The sequence below is a fragment of the Lissotriton vulgaris genome, chromosome 9 (genome assembly GCF_964263255.1).
Source record: "Lissotriton vulgaris chromosome 9, aLisVul1.2, whole genome shotgun sequence".
Lineage (NCBI taxonomy): Eukaryota > Metazoa > Chordata > Amphibia > Caudata > Salamandridae > Lissotriton > Lissotriton vulgaris.
The window spans coordinates 264,926,592-264,940,545 of NC_141697.1; the positions used below are offsets into that span (position 1 = coordinate 264,926,592).

General features: G+C 47.2%; 1 protein-coding gene across 5 annotated transcripts in view; it reads left to right on the forward strand.

Annotated features, from left to right (window-relative positions):
• The window catches only part of TTLL5 (tubulin tyrosine ligase like 5), a 1,386,223-nt gene that overhangs the window by 1,095,868 nt on the left and 276,401 nt on the right, over positions 1–13,954 (forward strand). For all 5 annotated transcript variants that reach the window (XM_086937525.1, XM_086937527.1, XM_086937530.1 and 2 more), the window contains one exon: positions 6,100–6,295. In XM_086937525.1, coding sequence (XP_086793651.1) covers positions 6,100–6,295 — 196 coding nt within the window. The remainder of the gene's footprint in view (positions 1–6,099; positions 6,296–13,954) is intronic.

The window sequence follows — 13,954 nt, forward strand, 5'->3', positions numbered from 1 at the left end:
TCAGAAGAACGACGACCCACCACCACCAGCAACAGGTTGCCCGAAGAAGCTGGAACAAGATCACAGCCGACCAGCTCGCCGCCTCCCTGAGCCAGCACCCTCCGGCCAGCTCAGCGAACCCCAGCCAGGCCGCCGACAACCTCACGAAGTGGATCAGCAACTGCGCGGACGAACTCGCCCCACTGAGGACCCCGCCCAGCAGACCCGGCAGCAAGAGAGCCCCATGGTTCACCGACGAACTCAAGAGCTCCAAGAAGAACTGCCGAGCCCTCGAGAAAGCCTGGAGAAGGGAACCCACGCCGGACAACAGGACCACCCTCAAGCTCGCCACCCGGAAACACCACCAACTGATCCGCATCGCCAAGAAAACGGCTTTCAAAAACAGACTGGACAACAACGCACACAACTGCAAGGGACTCTTCAACATCGTGAAAGAGCTCTCCAACCCCAACGCCGGAAACAACGACATCACCCCTTCGCAAGACCTCTGCAACTCCCTCGCCTCCTACTTCCACAACAAGATCGCGGACATACACTACAGCTTCAGCACTCAACCGACGCACGCCACGACCGCAGCATCGCCACCCACCACCACCCTCCGCGCCTGGACCCCGGTCAACACCGAAGAAACCGTCCACACGATGAACTCCGTCCACTCCGGATCTCCGACCAACCCCTGCCCTCACCACGTCTTCAACAAAGCCGACGCGGTCATCGCACCCCACCTGCGGGACATCATCAACACCTCATTCGACACCGCCACCTTCCCCGAGAGCTGGAAGCACGCCGAACTCAGCGCTCTACTGAAGAAACCTACAGCAGACCCCACCGAACTCAAGAATTACCGCCCCATCTCTCTACTCCCGTTTCCAGCCAAAGTCATCGAGAAGACCGTCAACAAACAGCTGGCCACCTTCCTCGAGACAAATGGATCCCTCGACCCATCGCAGTCCGGATTCCGTGCCAACCACAGCACCGAGACCGCCCTCATCGCCGCCACTGACGACATCCGAACCCTGATGGACAACGGGGAAACAGTGGCCCTCATCCTCCTAGACCTCTCCGCGGCTTTCGACACGGTCTGCCACCGCACCCTAGTGCAGCGCCTCAGCAACGTCGGAATCCAGGAGAAGGCGCTGGAATGGATCGTCTCCTTTCTCGACGGAAGAACACAAAGAGTCCGCCTACCACCGTACAAGTCAGAGGCCACCAAAGTCATCTGCTGCGTCCCTCAAGGATCCTCACTGAGCCCGACTCTCTTCAACGTCTACATGAGCCCCCTCGCGGCCATCGCACGCCAACACAACCTCAACATAATCTCCTACGCCGACGACACCCAGCTGATCCTCTCCCTGACCAACGACCCCGCCGCCGCCAGAGCCAACCTGCACGAAGGGATGAAAGAGGTAGCCGAGTGGATGACAACGAGCCGCCTGAAGCTGAACACAGATAAGACGGAGGTCCTCATCCTGGGCTCCTCGCCCTCCGCCTGGGACGACTCCTGGTGGCCCCCCGCCCTGGGCACCGCACCCAAACCGACGGACCACGCACGCAACCTGGGTTTCATCTTGGACTCCTCCCTCTCCATGACCAGGCAAGTCAACGCCGTCTCCTCGTCGTGCTTCAACATCCTGCGCATGCTTCGGAAGATCTTCTGGTGGATCCCCACAGAGACCAGGAAGACCGTCACCCAGGCCCTCGTCACCAGCCGACTGGACTACGGCAACGCACTCTACGCCGGAACCACCGCCAAGATCCAGAAGAGACTCCAGCGCATCCAGAACGCCTCAGCCAGACTCATCCTCGACATCCCACGACACAGCCACATCTCCGGACACCTAAGAGACCTGCACTGGCTCCCGGTCAACAAGAGAATCACCTTCCGCCTCCTTACCCACGCACACAAAGCTCTCCACGACCAAGGCCCGAGCTACCTCAACAACCGAATCAACTTCTACGCTCCCAAACGCCACCTCCGATCCGCCAGCCACGCCCTCGCCGCCGTCCCACGCATCCGCAGAGCCACTACAGGAGGAAGGTCCTTCTCCTACCTGGCCGCCAAGACCTGGAACTCCCTCCCGGCCGACCTGCGCCTGACCCAAGACCACCTCTCCTTCAGGAAGAAGCTCAAGACCTGGCTGTTCGAGCAGTAGCGGCACCCCCCCCCCCCCCCCCCCCCCCCCCCAAGCGCCTCGAGACCCTACGGGTAGGTAGTGCGCTCTATAAATGTCTTTGATTGATTGATTGATTGTTCCCATGAGGCACAGGGTCAAGGCTGATTTGCATATAGCCATTGTCTGACCTAGGGTGGTGTGGAGTGCAAAAAAAAGATGGATTTAGGCCCAGATCTTTGTACTGGGGTGAATGTAAGACATTGTTCTGCATTCTGTCCATCAACTGTGTTTGTTGTTAATATGCATACCACTGGGAGACCCCATCTCTCTCTTCAATGTATTTGTCCCAGAATGCCTGACCCTAGAACAGTATTTCATAAAATATGATTTGTCTGCAAGCAATTGCTTTAAAAGTGAAAAACCTAGCCTCATTTGAACTTGTACCTGGTGGAAACAGGTTATCAAAATACATACCTGACAGGGTTACAGAGAGCCAACTCCAATCACTTGGAAAGCCTGCAGAGAAAGGCGTAGTGTTTGTAAATAAAGTCAAGAAAACATTTAGGGCCAGATGTACAAAAAGACTAGTCGCAAAAATTGCTTGCAAATTGTGCATCCATTTTTTGCGACCAATCTTCAGTTTGCAATGTGTCCTGTGTACTAATAGGAATTCATTTATTATAAAGGCTAGTCTGCACATCCGTTTTAATTATGATCCACTGTTTTTTTTTTTGAAGAGTACTCTTAAACTTTTGCATGCATACGCGATCGTGCTAGGCCCCAACAGTACTTGTCTTCAATCATTTCTAAACCAAGTGGAGCGTATTTCTTGGAACGTAGAACGTAAAATCCGCTCCACTTGGTTGGAAACTGTGTACTAATAGGATATACTGTAAAATGTTGAGTTGTAGGAGGTCTCAGAACGACCTGCCTGATGAAATAGGCAGGCCACTATTTGTGAACCCCTGTGATAGGATAAGAACACAGGGATTGTGGCTGCAAGGAACTGCAGACCACCATTCATGTGTGTGCATTGCCAAACGGAAAACTTTTTATAAAAGCCCCCTGAGTTCTTCAAGGAACAGGTGCTGCCTTAAAAACGATTACACATTTCCTGTGGTCCCAGGACCACTGTCTGTTCCCCCAAAGTTTCTCAACACAATTCCCAAAGGGGAAAGCTGTCAAATGAAGATAAATCCCCCTTGGTGAGTCTGTTACCATCTCCTTTGAAGAAGAGAGTAACTTTTCAATGGTTTACATCAAACCATTGATACATACCATCTCAAATAGGAGGGGATGGCTCTTCCTAATTGTGATTTGGAATGGATTGGTAAACTAAATTGGTGGTATTGTAGACTTCCTAGTAGATTTACACAGTAGCACCAGAGCGAACGTTAGATTTTCCCAAGATCTGAGCGTGACAAAGAATTTTAATATTAGAAGAGGAGTCCGACAAGGATGTATTTTGGCTCCTTTTCTGTTTAATTTTTATATTAGTGACCTAGACAGCACTCTTCAGGAGGTGGCGGCTGACTGTCCCAGAGTCAGACGCCGGGGTATTCCGGTCCTATTATATGCGGACTATGCAGTCCTCATGTCTAGGACTGAAAGAGGCCTCCAAGCTCTTTTAACTGCTTTTAAGTCCTTCATGCCAGACAGGGATTTAACGATTAACAACTCTAAATCATTTATCATGCAGGTAGGTCAGCAACCCAGAAGGATCTTTTTATTCAAAGTAGGTGATGCAATAATCCCTACATCCAAGACGTTCCCCTATCTCGGGGTCCTTTTCGACAGCAAATTAAATTGGGGCCCGCGTGTTCTTAAAAAGAAAGGGGATGTTGCTAGGGTGAATGCATCAATCTTCAACTTTGCATCCAAATTGAGGAAAAAAACAACTGGTGCTATGCTGCAATTATACAATGCCAAATCAGTGGCTATAGCTGTATATGGTAGTGAAATTTGGGGGTATATTGCAGGAGAGCAACTCCAGATTGTGGAGAATGCATTTCTGAAACGTATTCTGTGTGTCCCCTCGGGCACGTCCAATTTAGCTGTCCATGAAGAACTGGGGACACAGTATGTCAGTGATATTTTCTCCTTACGTCCACTGACCTGTTGGTTAAAACTTTGGTTAAATCCTGATATCCCTCTTACGCACTTAATTGTAAAAGATTGTCTGTCTCAGGATAATGCACACGCTATACCATGGTTGAAATATCTGAAGACAAGTTTCCTCAGATTAGGGTGTAGTAAGTTGTTTGAAACTCCTGATTGCATTACCAAGACGGACCCGGAGGCAATAAAACTGGCCTTCCTCTCGGATAGGACGATTCGGAGGGAAGCCATAGAGATTCAGAAACAGAGTGTCAGAAAATATGTTATGTTAAAAACATCTGCAACTATTGAGCCTTATTTAATGAGCACTCTGACCTCACATGAAACATTTTTACTCACCAGATTTCGGCTGAATCTATTTTATCCTTTGCTTGTTAGGCCAAGAACTGCTATTTTTAGTAAAGTTGCAGCTCCCTGCGGCTGCAACGGAAAGTCTCCGCAGGATATGCTGCATTTTATGTCTTTATGTAGATTTTATGACTATCCCCGCAAATGCCATCTGGTGTCACTTTTAAAAAAACTCAATTTTTGTCAGATCAGACCAGCTATGATGTATTTACAACTATTACACAGTGACAGTATTCTCCATGTACTTGAATTTTTAAAATCCATTGTTAAGTATAGAAAATGCCTGGATTTGTAATGACTTTTTAAATGAAATTATTCTGAGCTTGTATTTATTATATTTTTTCTGTGATGTCAATTTTGTATTTTGCACTTTCCGTATCCTGATATGGTCTACTTTTTATAGAACAATGAATTGTGTATTACTGTATCTGCACTTTTATGGTTTGCAAACAAAACCGAAATAAAGTTTTATTGATTGATTGGTAAACTCATTTTTGGAGTCAAAAATGCTTTTCCGACGTGCAGAAGGGGTTAATTACATAGCAAACATCCATTTGTAGTTATAAACCCAGTGATTTTGAAAATCACAGGCTTTAAGGCTGAAACATGATTTTGCACACTTGGTCCTTATTTTTTTCTTACTGATAAATCTGGTTGGGGTATGAGACTGCGAAGCTTTACATAAACATTCCTCAGTGTGACTCTACTACCAGCCAAAGTTGTGAACTCTGTCAAATGCAATCATAATGGGCTTTATCTTGTGAACTCTCTGACAAACGCAGTAGGAAGGGTTTTACATTGGGAACTCCATGACAAACACCATAGGAAGGAGCATTACATTTTGAGCTATGATATAAATACAGCAGTAAGGCATCTTACGTTATGAACTATCTGACAAATGCATTGGGAGGGTATTTACTTGAGAACACCCTTTATGTTGATGTCAGTGGATACTTTGGGTCTACATAAAATGTTTGCTGGTTATTTTAGGCAGAGACCACATGTTCATGTTAAATATGGTAGTAGGACGCTCACTTGATACTTGAACCTCATGAGAATCTTGGTGCAATATTGTGTAACATTCTGAATTACTGACCCTGGAACCGTTTGTGGGTGCACGACCCAGGGCCAACATTTTAGGGAACGCATTCTACGGTGCACACCACAGACTCATTCAAGTGAGGACAGCTCTGCCTTTTTTTCACTCTTCCAGTCAACTGAGTACTTTTGAGTTGATTAATAGTAAATTCGAGCTCATTATGAATGTAAAAACTAGTCACAAAATCTTTAAAATGCTAACACGTTAGTGTGAGCCCTTTCTAAACTTCCTCTTCATTCTCCATATACATCTCTGCGCAATGTCCTTCTTATTTACATTCAGGCTGTCCCTCTTACATCCTCATTGTTCCCTTACCCCCTTTCTTGCATCCTTTTGAGCAGTCTGTGGTAGATCTGTTGAGTTTTTCTTCTTTGCCCTGATCTGGAGAGATCACTATAATGTTTCTCTTCATCTCTACAGGGGTGCGGACATTGAGAGATGGCCTGGAGATGGAGATATGGGGATGAGCGCCTACAGCATGGTGACAGGAGTCAATCCTCAGTACAAGTACCAACCTACGCCAAGTAGCTATCAGCTCAAGTACGCAGTGCAACAGCTCGAGCTGCAGCGGCTTCAGGCGCGACAACTCTTGGAGCACAGCCGAACCCGACATCAGGTGGGCTGATACTCCTCAAGATCGCTAGCACCAAGGGAACTAGCTAGGGCTTAATCCCCCTTGTAACCTTCAGTAGGGCTTCTTTTGTGTTCATTGTATCGCTTGATTGCAAGAGTGTGTATTTTATGCCCTCATTGGGTGCCGCTAAAACAGACACCACTCTGAGGAAAAAACATCACTATGATGGTGACATGAGTGCCATGCCTGTCCAGACAAAGGAAGTGACCAACAGACAATCAAGCTTCACATTAGATCAGGGTAGGTCTTCAAATACACAGAGCATGGCTGTATCCCCAGGTAACGCCCTCTGACCCATAGCCTACATATCTATCTATCTATCTATCTATCTATCTATCTATCTATCTATCTATCTATCTATCTATCTATCTATCTATCTATCTATCTATCTATCTATCTATCTATCTATCTATCTATCTATCTTTCTATCTTTCTATCTATCTTTCTATCTTTCTATCTATCTTTCTATCTACCTTGTCTATCTTTCTTGTCTATCTTGTATATCTATCATGTCTATCCATCTATGATACAGAAGGAGTAACTGTGTGCAATGAGTGTCCTGGGGTTGTTGGGGGAGGGGTGTTTCACCCAAACGAGAGAGGAGGCATAGGAGGAGGTGGACGTGCCGTTACAACCAGAGTTGCTGACTTTAGAAACAAGTCCGTGGTTGAAAACACAAATATGACCTTGTGTTATGGAACTGGTACTCATGTAAGGTGCTCCAATACGATCAGGTTTGCTTTATATAATGATGCAAAAAAAGAGTTAAAGGGAGGTAGGTCCCACGATGCAAAAGGCAGTGGGGAGGAAGAGCGCCTGGGGAGACCGGTAGGAAGGCAGAGAGCTGGGCGATGCCTGTCAGCACACCTGTGCATATTCCAGGGATTAACAGGTAAGCGGCAGAGGAACTTAACTCCTCTGCCTCCAGCTAGCCTGTTGCTCACCCTCCTTTTATTGGTTCATTTGAGCTAATAAAAGGAAGATCAGCCTCTTTTATTTTTTGAATGACAAGTTTTGCATGCAATTTTCCCCCCAAAAAATGCAGGGTTTTTACAAAAGTGCAGAGTTCACAATTTCTTTGCTAATCGCAATATTCTGGGGTCTGTTTTGTTGTAGTTCGCTTTAAAAACTGTTTTCCTCAGAGTGCAACTACCTGTGGACAGTAATTGGAATTGGAATGTTTTGGTTTTATTTACCTTTCTTGAATACGTTCGTAATAAAACAATGGATAGTTGTGAGGGTCAGTGGATCTATGAGATTCTCTGACAGTTGCGTTTACCACATAGGTATGATTCTCCATCAGGAGAACTCCATTGGGTAAACTTAAGCACTGAATAGTATCACCAACAGGCGAGATCACAGAGCATTTTTGAGAATTAAAAATATACACTTTTCTCTAGAAAAGGCAATTTGTTATTTTTACAGACAACGTTTTCGACAATTTATTAAAGGTTGTAATGTCCAACTTTAAAAAAAATAAAAAACTGAGTAGCTTATTCACATTTCAAAAGCACACTGAATAATGTGACAACAAACTCTTTCACAACCTTTTTTTTGGGAAAAAAGTGAGAGAAGAGGATGGTAATTTAGCTGGATAGACTGAAGCCTAAAGAGTCTGGAAAAAGTCACAGCTCCTTTTAGGAAGCACATACCACCAGTATCCCATCATGCTTGGTCAATGACAGTTGCACCATTTTTTTCCAGCTCTTGGCAACATCATCCCGGAACACTGAGCTCAGCCTTTTTAGGCTTATTGTAGAAAAATCTTTCCAAAGCTTACTGTTAAGTGTTTCACTAGACATCTTTGGAAGTCAGCAGTTTTTCTTTTCCGTTTCCTGACACACTCGAAGTTGTTAGGGAAGTTGGGGAAAACCCACAAGCACAAGAAATTGATGCTGTCGAAGAGTTCTTAGTATTCACAGCGCCTGTCGACTTCTTCTGATGAGGCGTGGGAGTGTCGGCACTCCAGGCCTCGTACTTCGTCAGAGCGAGATTCAGGGTCTGACCGCACTTCCCTGACTTTCTCGAAGCAACCCCCTCCCAACTTAAAGAATTTTATGAGATCATGCACCTCATATTTGAGCAGCCAGCTCCTCTGGAGCACCTTTGCGCCCCATGGTCTCAGGAGGGGCTTCCACTGGATCCTATCTGGTAGGTTCGCCGTTGCCGCCATTCGGCCCTATGGATCCCATGTTGGTTTTGAAATGGAGCAGCCGGTGAGGACGAGACATTCCTTGGCTCCTGCTCCAGTGCTGATGCCCCACGGCAGCGCCATCCCCATCGTCATTCCGGACTCTGATATGGAGATGGACAGGCATCGCCCGACGCCGGTTCCAGCGCTGGCCGGCACCATGCTCTCCAGATTGGAGTCAGTGCCTTTTAGATTTGACAGGCCTGGATACAAAGACGAATTTTAGTGGTCTGGGAACCTGTAGGGATATCAATATCCCCTAAATGAGTGTACAACTGGTATGAGAAACTGGTGAAGGCCAGTGAGTTAGACACCTCACCTGACATTGGCCCGGTATCTCATACTATCATGGCTATGGAGGTGGGAGCCTCTCTCGCTATTGTGGTGCGTAGGGCAGCTGAGGTCTTGGACCTTCAGCTACCCACAGTGGCAGTCAAGACAAACGTGTTGATGGAGGTGCTTCAGCCGGGACTTGCCCCTTCAGAACCTTACTCCCCTTTATTGAAGGCCTTACGGATGACCTTCTCAGGCCTGGTCCAAGCCCTCCTTAGGGGCTTCTGTGCATAGGATAATTGCCTGCTGCCATCACTCCACTCTTGCAGACCCCCAATTTGCTTACCCATCACCCCATTCCGTTGTGCTTAGTGGACCAATTCTCCACCTCTAGGATCAATCCAGGCGCGTTCCCTACCACTCCACTGGAAAGGGAATCCAAGAGGCTGGATACTTTTGGCAAGACAATGCACTGCAGTTGGTAAACACTGCTTTCCTTTAGGCAGATATTCCCATATGATCTGGGATTTGGTTGCACAAGGGCTGCCCCTGTGGCCAACAGGCTTTCCAGTTTTTCTATAGTTCCATAGTTTTTCCATGTTGCCATAGATTGCATGGGACCGATAGCTAGAGGTCAGGCAGGTCTTCAAATTTCTTTAGTTCGCCCTAGCATCCAGTAGGGGGCTGGATACGCCATCACCTGTACTATGGCGTTCAGTAACATCGAACTTTTGGGTTTTGTAAATCGTCCAAGTGGGTTACGGCATCAGAGGTAGGTCGTGGTTGCTATTCACACTACTTTCTGGTGCCCAAGAAGGACGGAGAGCTTTGTCCTATCCTAGACCTGCACCTTCTCAATCTCTTCCTGAAAAAGGAGAAATTCAAAGTGCTCAATCTCGCGCAAGTTCTGTATTTCCTGGACCTTGAGACTGGATGGTAGCATTGGACTTGTAGGACGTATATTTCTACATCCTCGTCCTGCCTGGCTACAGTTGTTACCTACGGATCACAGTAGGCCAAGAGCACTTTGAGTTTGCTGGGCTCCCCTTTAGCCTTACAAGCGTCCCTAATTTGTTCACAAAAGTTATGATGGTGGTTGCAGCTCATCTGCGGAGGTCAGGAGTTCCAGTCTTTCCGTACATTGATGATTGGTTGTTGAAGGCGGGCTTGCCCCAGCCAGTCGCCTCCCAACTCAAGACTATGACGAACCTTCTGCACTTGCTCTTAGATGCTCTCTTTCATCGGAGCTGTTGCAGGACACCATGCAGTTTCAGAACTATCCTCCCAAACGGTGAGTCCAGGATATTCAAGCTATATTACATAGGTTTCAGTCTCTATTTTGAATTTCAGTGACAATGGCCCTGAGGCTGTTGGGCCTCATGCCTTCCTGCTTGTAACTCAAGCCCGTTGACATATGCAGGCTCTGCAGTGGGACCTGAAGTCCCAGTGGACGCAGCATCAGGGAATCTCTCCAAATGGTCCATATCTTAGAGGGAGTTGCAAGGGTGGCTGACGGACGGTGAATGGTTCAGTGACAGGCCCCTCTCTTTTCTTCAACCAGAGCTAACTTTGGTGACAGATGTGTCACTTCTGGGATGGAGCAGTCTTCTGGGAGATGTGGAGATCAGGGGACTCCAATCTCTGGTTGAGTCCGAGCTCCACATCAACCTGTTGGAGCTTCGGGCGATTCACTGGCTTTGAAAGCCTGTCTTTATTCTGCCAAGGGATGGTTGGTGCACGTGTTCACCACTGCCATGTGGTACTACAACAAACAGGGCAGAGTGGGGTCATGGACACTTTGTCAAGAGACTCTGCATCTCTGGACATGTCTGGAACGCCAGGGCATTTCCCTAGCAGTTCAACACCTGACGGGCTCTCAGAACGCCAGTGCAGACAAACTCAACTGAAAATGCCTGGCGAATCACGAATGGCATCTCCACCCAGAGGTGGTGCAATGCCTCCTTGAGTAGTGGGCAGATCCTTGGTTAGATCTGTTCGGTACCACCAAGAATGTGCAATGTCCGCAATTTTGTACGGTGGAGTTCTCAAGGTGTCTCTTGCTCAGTGACGCTTTTCGTCTTGAGTGGAGCTCTGGCCTCCTGTATGTTGAAGATCAGGAATGACTGAGCCAACGTTATTCTTGTGGCTCTGGATTGGGCATGGAGAGTCTGGTTTCTCTTCCAGGGGATACTCATTAATAGTCATAAGCACTGAATAATCTCCGCCCGTGAGCGGGAACCCGGAACATATAACAATATACATATATATGTGTAAATATACAATAATTAGTACATAGTACTAAATCAAAAAATACACATATACATGTATAAACCCATAATATGCAGCCCAACATAATGTATAGGCTAATAAGACCTTATTACACACTTTCTGCAGTATAAAAATACTCCATACATCAATGCAATAAACAGGCTAGAGCCTAGAAATGCATTTCATAACATAAATACTCTTTATTTTCATCAAATAATCTGTTGTAAAAGGCAATTAGCCTAACAAGGCTGCATATGAATAACTGTCTGTGTACAGAAAATCAGACTGGCACCTTGCCTTTAAGGCCCCAGAGAATTTGAGCACTTTGCCTTTAAGGCCTCCAGGAGCAACCCTGCTCCCATTATGCACCACAGGTGACAGTTAGGTCAGTTCTTTTTTCTGGCTTGTTTTGTGAGGAACCTGGAACTTGAGGTGGGCTAAATTTGACTTTTTTTCAGTAAAAAATTGGTTTTTGACAAGATTTAGTTCTAGTGGTGGTTTGCTTTCTTTTTCTGACTAAACTGTTGGAGTTTTTTAGTCAGTCATGCCACCTTTGTTTTATAAATGTCCTTCCTGTGGGAAGAAAATGTCAAAGTCTGATCCACACGCTGTTTGTGTGGTTTGATTTCCTTCTTCTCATAAGGTTGATGATTGCTATCACTGCCTTAACCTTTCCAGCAGGACTTTGAGGGAAAGGGAGAAGATGCGGCTTCTAGGTTGTTTGGAGAGAGAAGGAAAGGGGCCTAAAAGCTTGATTTCATTTGGAGGGCCCTCTTCTCGTGAAAATCGTCGAAGATCTGCGTCTCCTGAAGCTTCAGCCAAGAAAAAGCGTCTTCAGGAAGCGTCGACGTCGAAAAAGGTTCGTTCAGCGTCGAGATCTCCTAAAGCTCCATCGGCGTCGAGGACATCACCGGTGAGGCAGAAGTCGACGCCGATGCAGTCGCCGTCGAAGAGTCTCTCGACGTCAAGACATCTGGTGTCTGTTGCGGTGAGGACGACGTCGGGGGTACGGAGTTCGACGTCGAAGGAGAAACATCACTCGACGTCGAGAGAGAGACAGCATTCGAAGCAGCACTCGGCGTCGAAGGAGAAGCAGCACTCGACGTCGAAGGAAGGTCGACGTCGAGGGACAAATGACGGTCGATGTCGAAGGAGAGACGACTGTCGACGTCGGAGGAGAGACGACGGTCGACGTCGAAGGAAAGACGAAAGATGTTAAAGAGAAAAGTGACGTCGACAAAGAAAGTGAGATCGACGTCGAAGGATGTTGCGACGTCCAGACATGAAAAGAAGAGGCGATTGGAGTCTCCATCGAGACGTAGTTCGAAGTCTACTCATGCTTCAGGCTTGAGGCATGAAGAGAGAGTATCAGTGGCTAAGTCTCCCCCACCTGCTGAAAGGTCGGCATAGAGACACTCGAGATCAGCCTCTCGGACCTCCCATAGGTCTTTGTCGAGGTCTGAAGTGATTCCACTGCCTTTGGTGGCCTCTACACCTCAAGACCAGCAGGAAAAAGTTGCGCACCAGGATTCATCGGTGGTGGCTCTCTCTGGTTCGACTTCAAGGCAGTCGGTGTCAGAGGAAAGCCAACTAGTTCCCAGAGAACAAACTCCATCTGGCTCACCACGGTCTGAGCGGAGTAGCTCTCCAAGGTCTTCCAAATCTTCACTGGGAATTCAGATTGTGCAAATTTCACCGGAGGGCTCCCCTGAGCGTGCAGCACGGCCGATTAACATGTCACCGAGATGGTTGGAAAGCCTACGACACTGGAAGATGCAACTGACCGCTAATCTAACTAGTATGAGAGTTGCTGATCCTCAGAAGGTTGTGGTTCCTAGGAGATCACGTTCTAGGTCTCCAGTAAGAGGCAGATCTCGCTCTAGAGAACGCAGACGGCAGAAGTCTGTTACTCCTGAAAGGCGAAATAGGTCTCCTACATCATCTTCATCGTCATCTCCGAGTAGAAGTTTGTATAGAGACTATTCTCCTACGGTATCGTCAAGTCCCCCTTCGAGGGTATCCCCAGTGGATGACTTAGGCACCTTTAACGATGTGTTATGGCGTGGAGCAAACAAGTTCAACATTGTGATGGCAGTTCCCCAAGTGACATCTTTGGTCATTTTTTAGACTTTGCATCACAAGACTTCTGCTATACCTCTTCTGCCTTTGGTTCCTGGTTTGTTGGAGCCTGCTATGAAAACTTTCTTGACTCCAGCCACGGTGGGTTCAGGCCCTTCTAGAATTGCGAAGAAATATAAGGCTCCTGACCAAGATCCTTTATTCTTACGTTCTGATCCGTCTCCAGACTCCCTTATAGTGGCGGCAGCCAGGAAGGCGCATTCTGCAACTTCTGTTTCCTCTGCCCCACCTGAGAAGGACAGTAAGAGCATGGATTCCTTAGGTCGGAGGATGTGTAACACTGCTGGTTCGGTGATGAGAGTGGCCAGTGCAGCAGCCTTACCGGGCCGTTATGATCGTCTTTTGTGGGACTCTGTGGCTCAGTTTGCAGACAAGCTTCCAAAAGAAGATCAAAAGGACTTCCTGGAAATTGTAGGCGAAGGAGGTTTGGTTGCTAATCAAAGTATTAGTGCAGCTGCCGACTCTGCGGATCTTGCAGCGCATGGCTATGCGCATGGGATTTGTTCTAGGCGTTCAGCTTGGCTGCGTCTTACTGGACTAAAACCTGAAGCCCAGAGGAAAATGGTCAACTTGCCGTTCAATGGGTCTACATTGTGTGAGAAGTTGGCCTGATATGTAGTGCTCACTATTCTAGTGATCACTGTGTATCATTCCAAACGACCCTTATTGATGATTGGTTGGAAGTCAACCTTTTAGACCAGCTATCCTAGTAGCATGGACAAGAGCAGTCTTTAGGCTAAACTCTAGAGGGTGTGTTAAGCCAGCTGTTA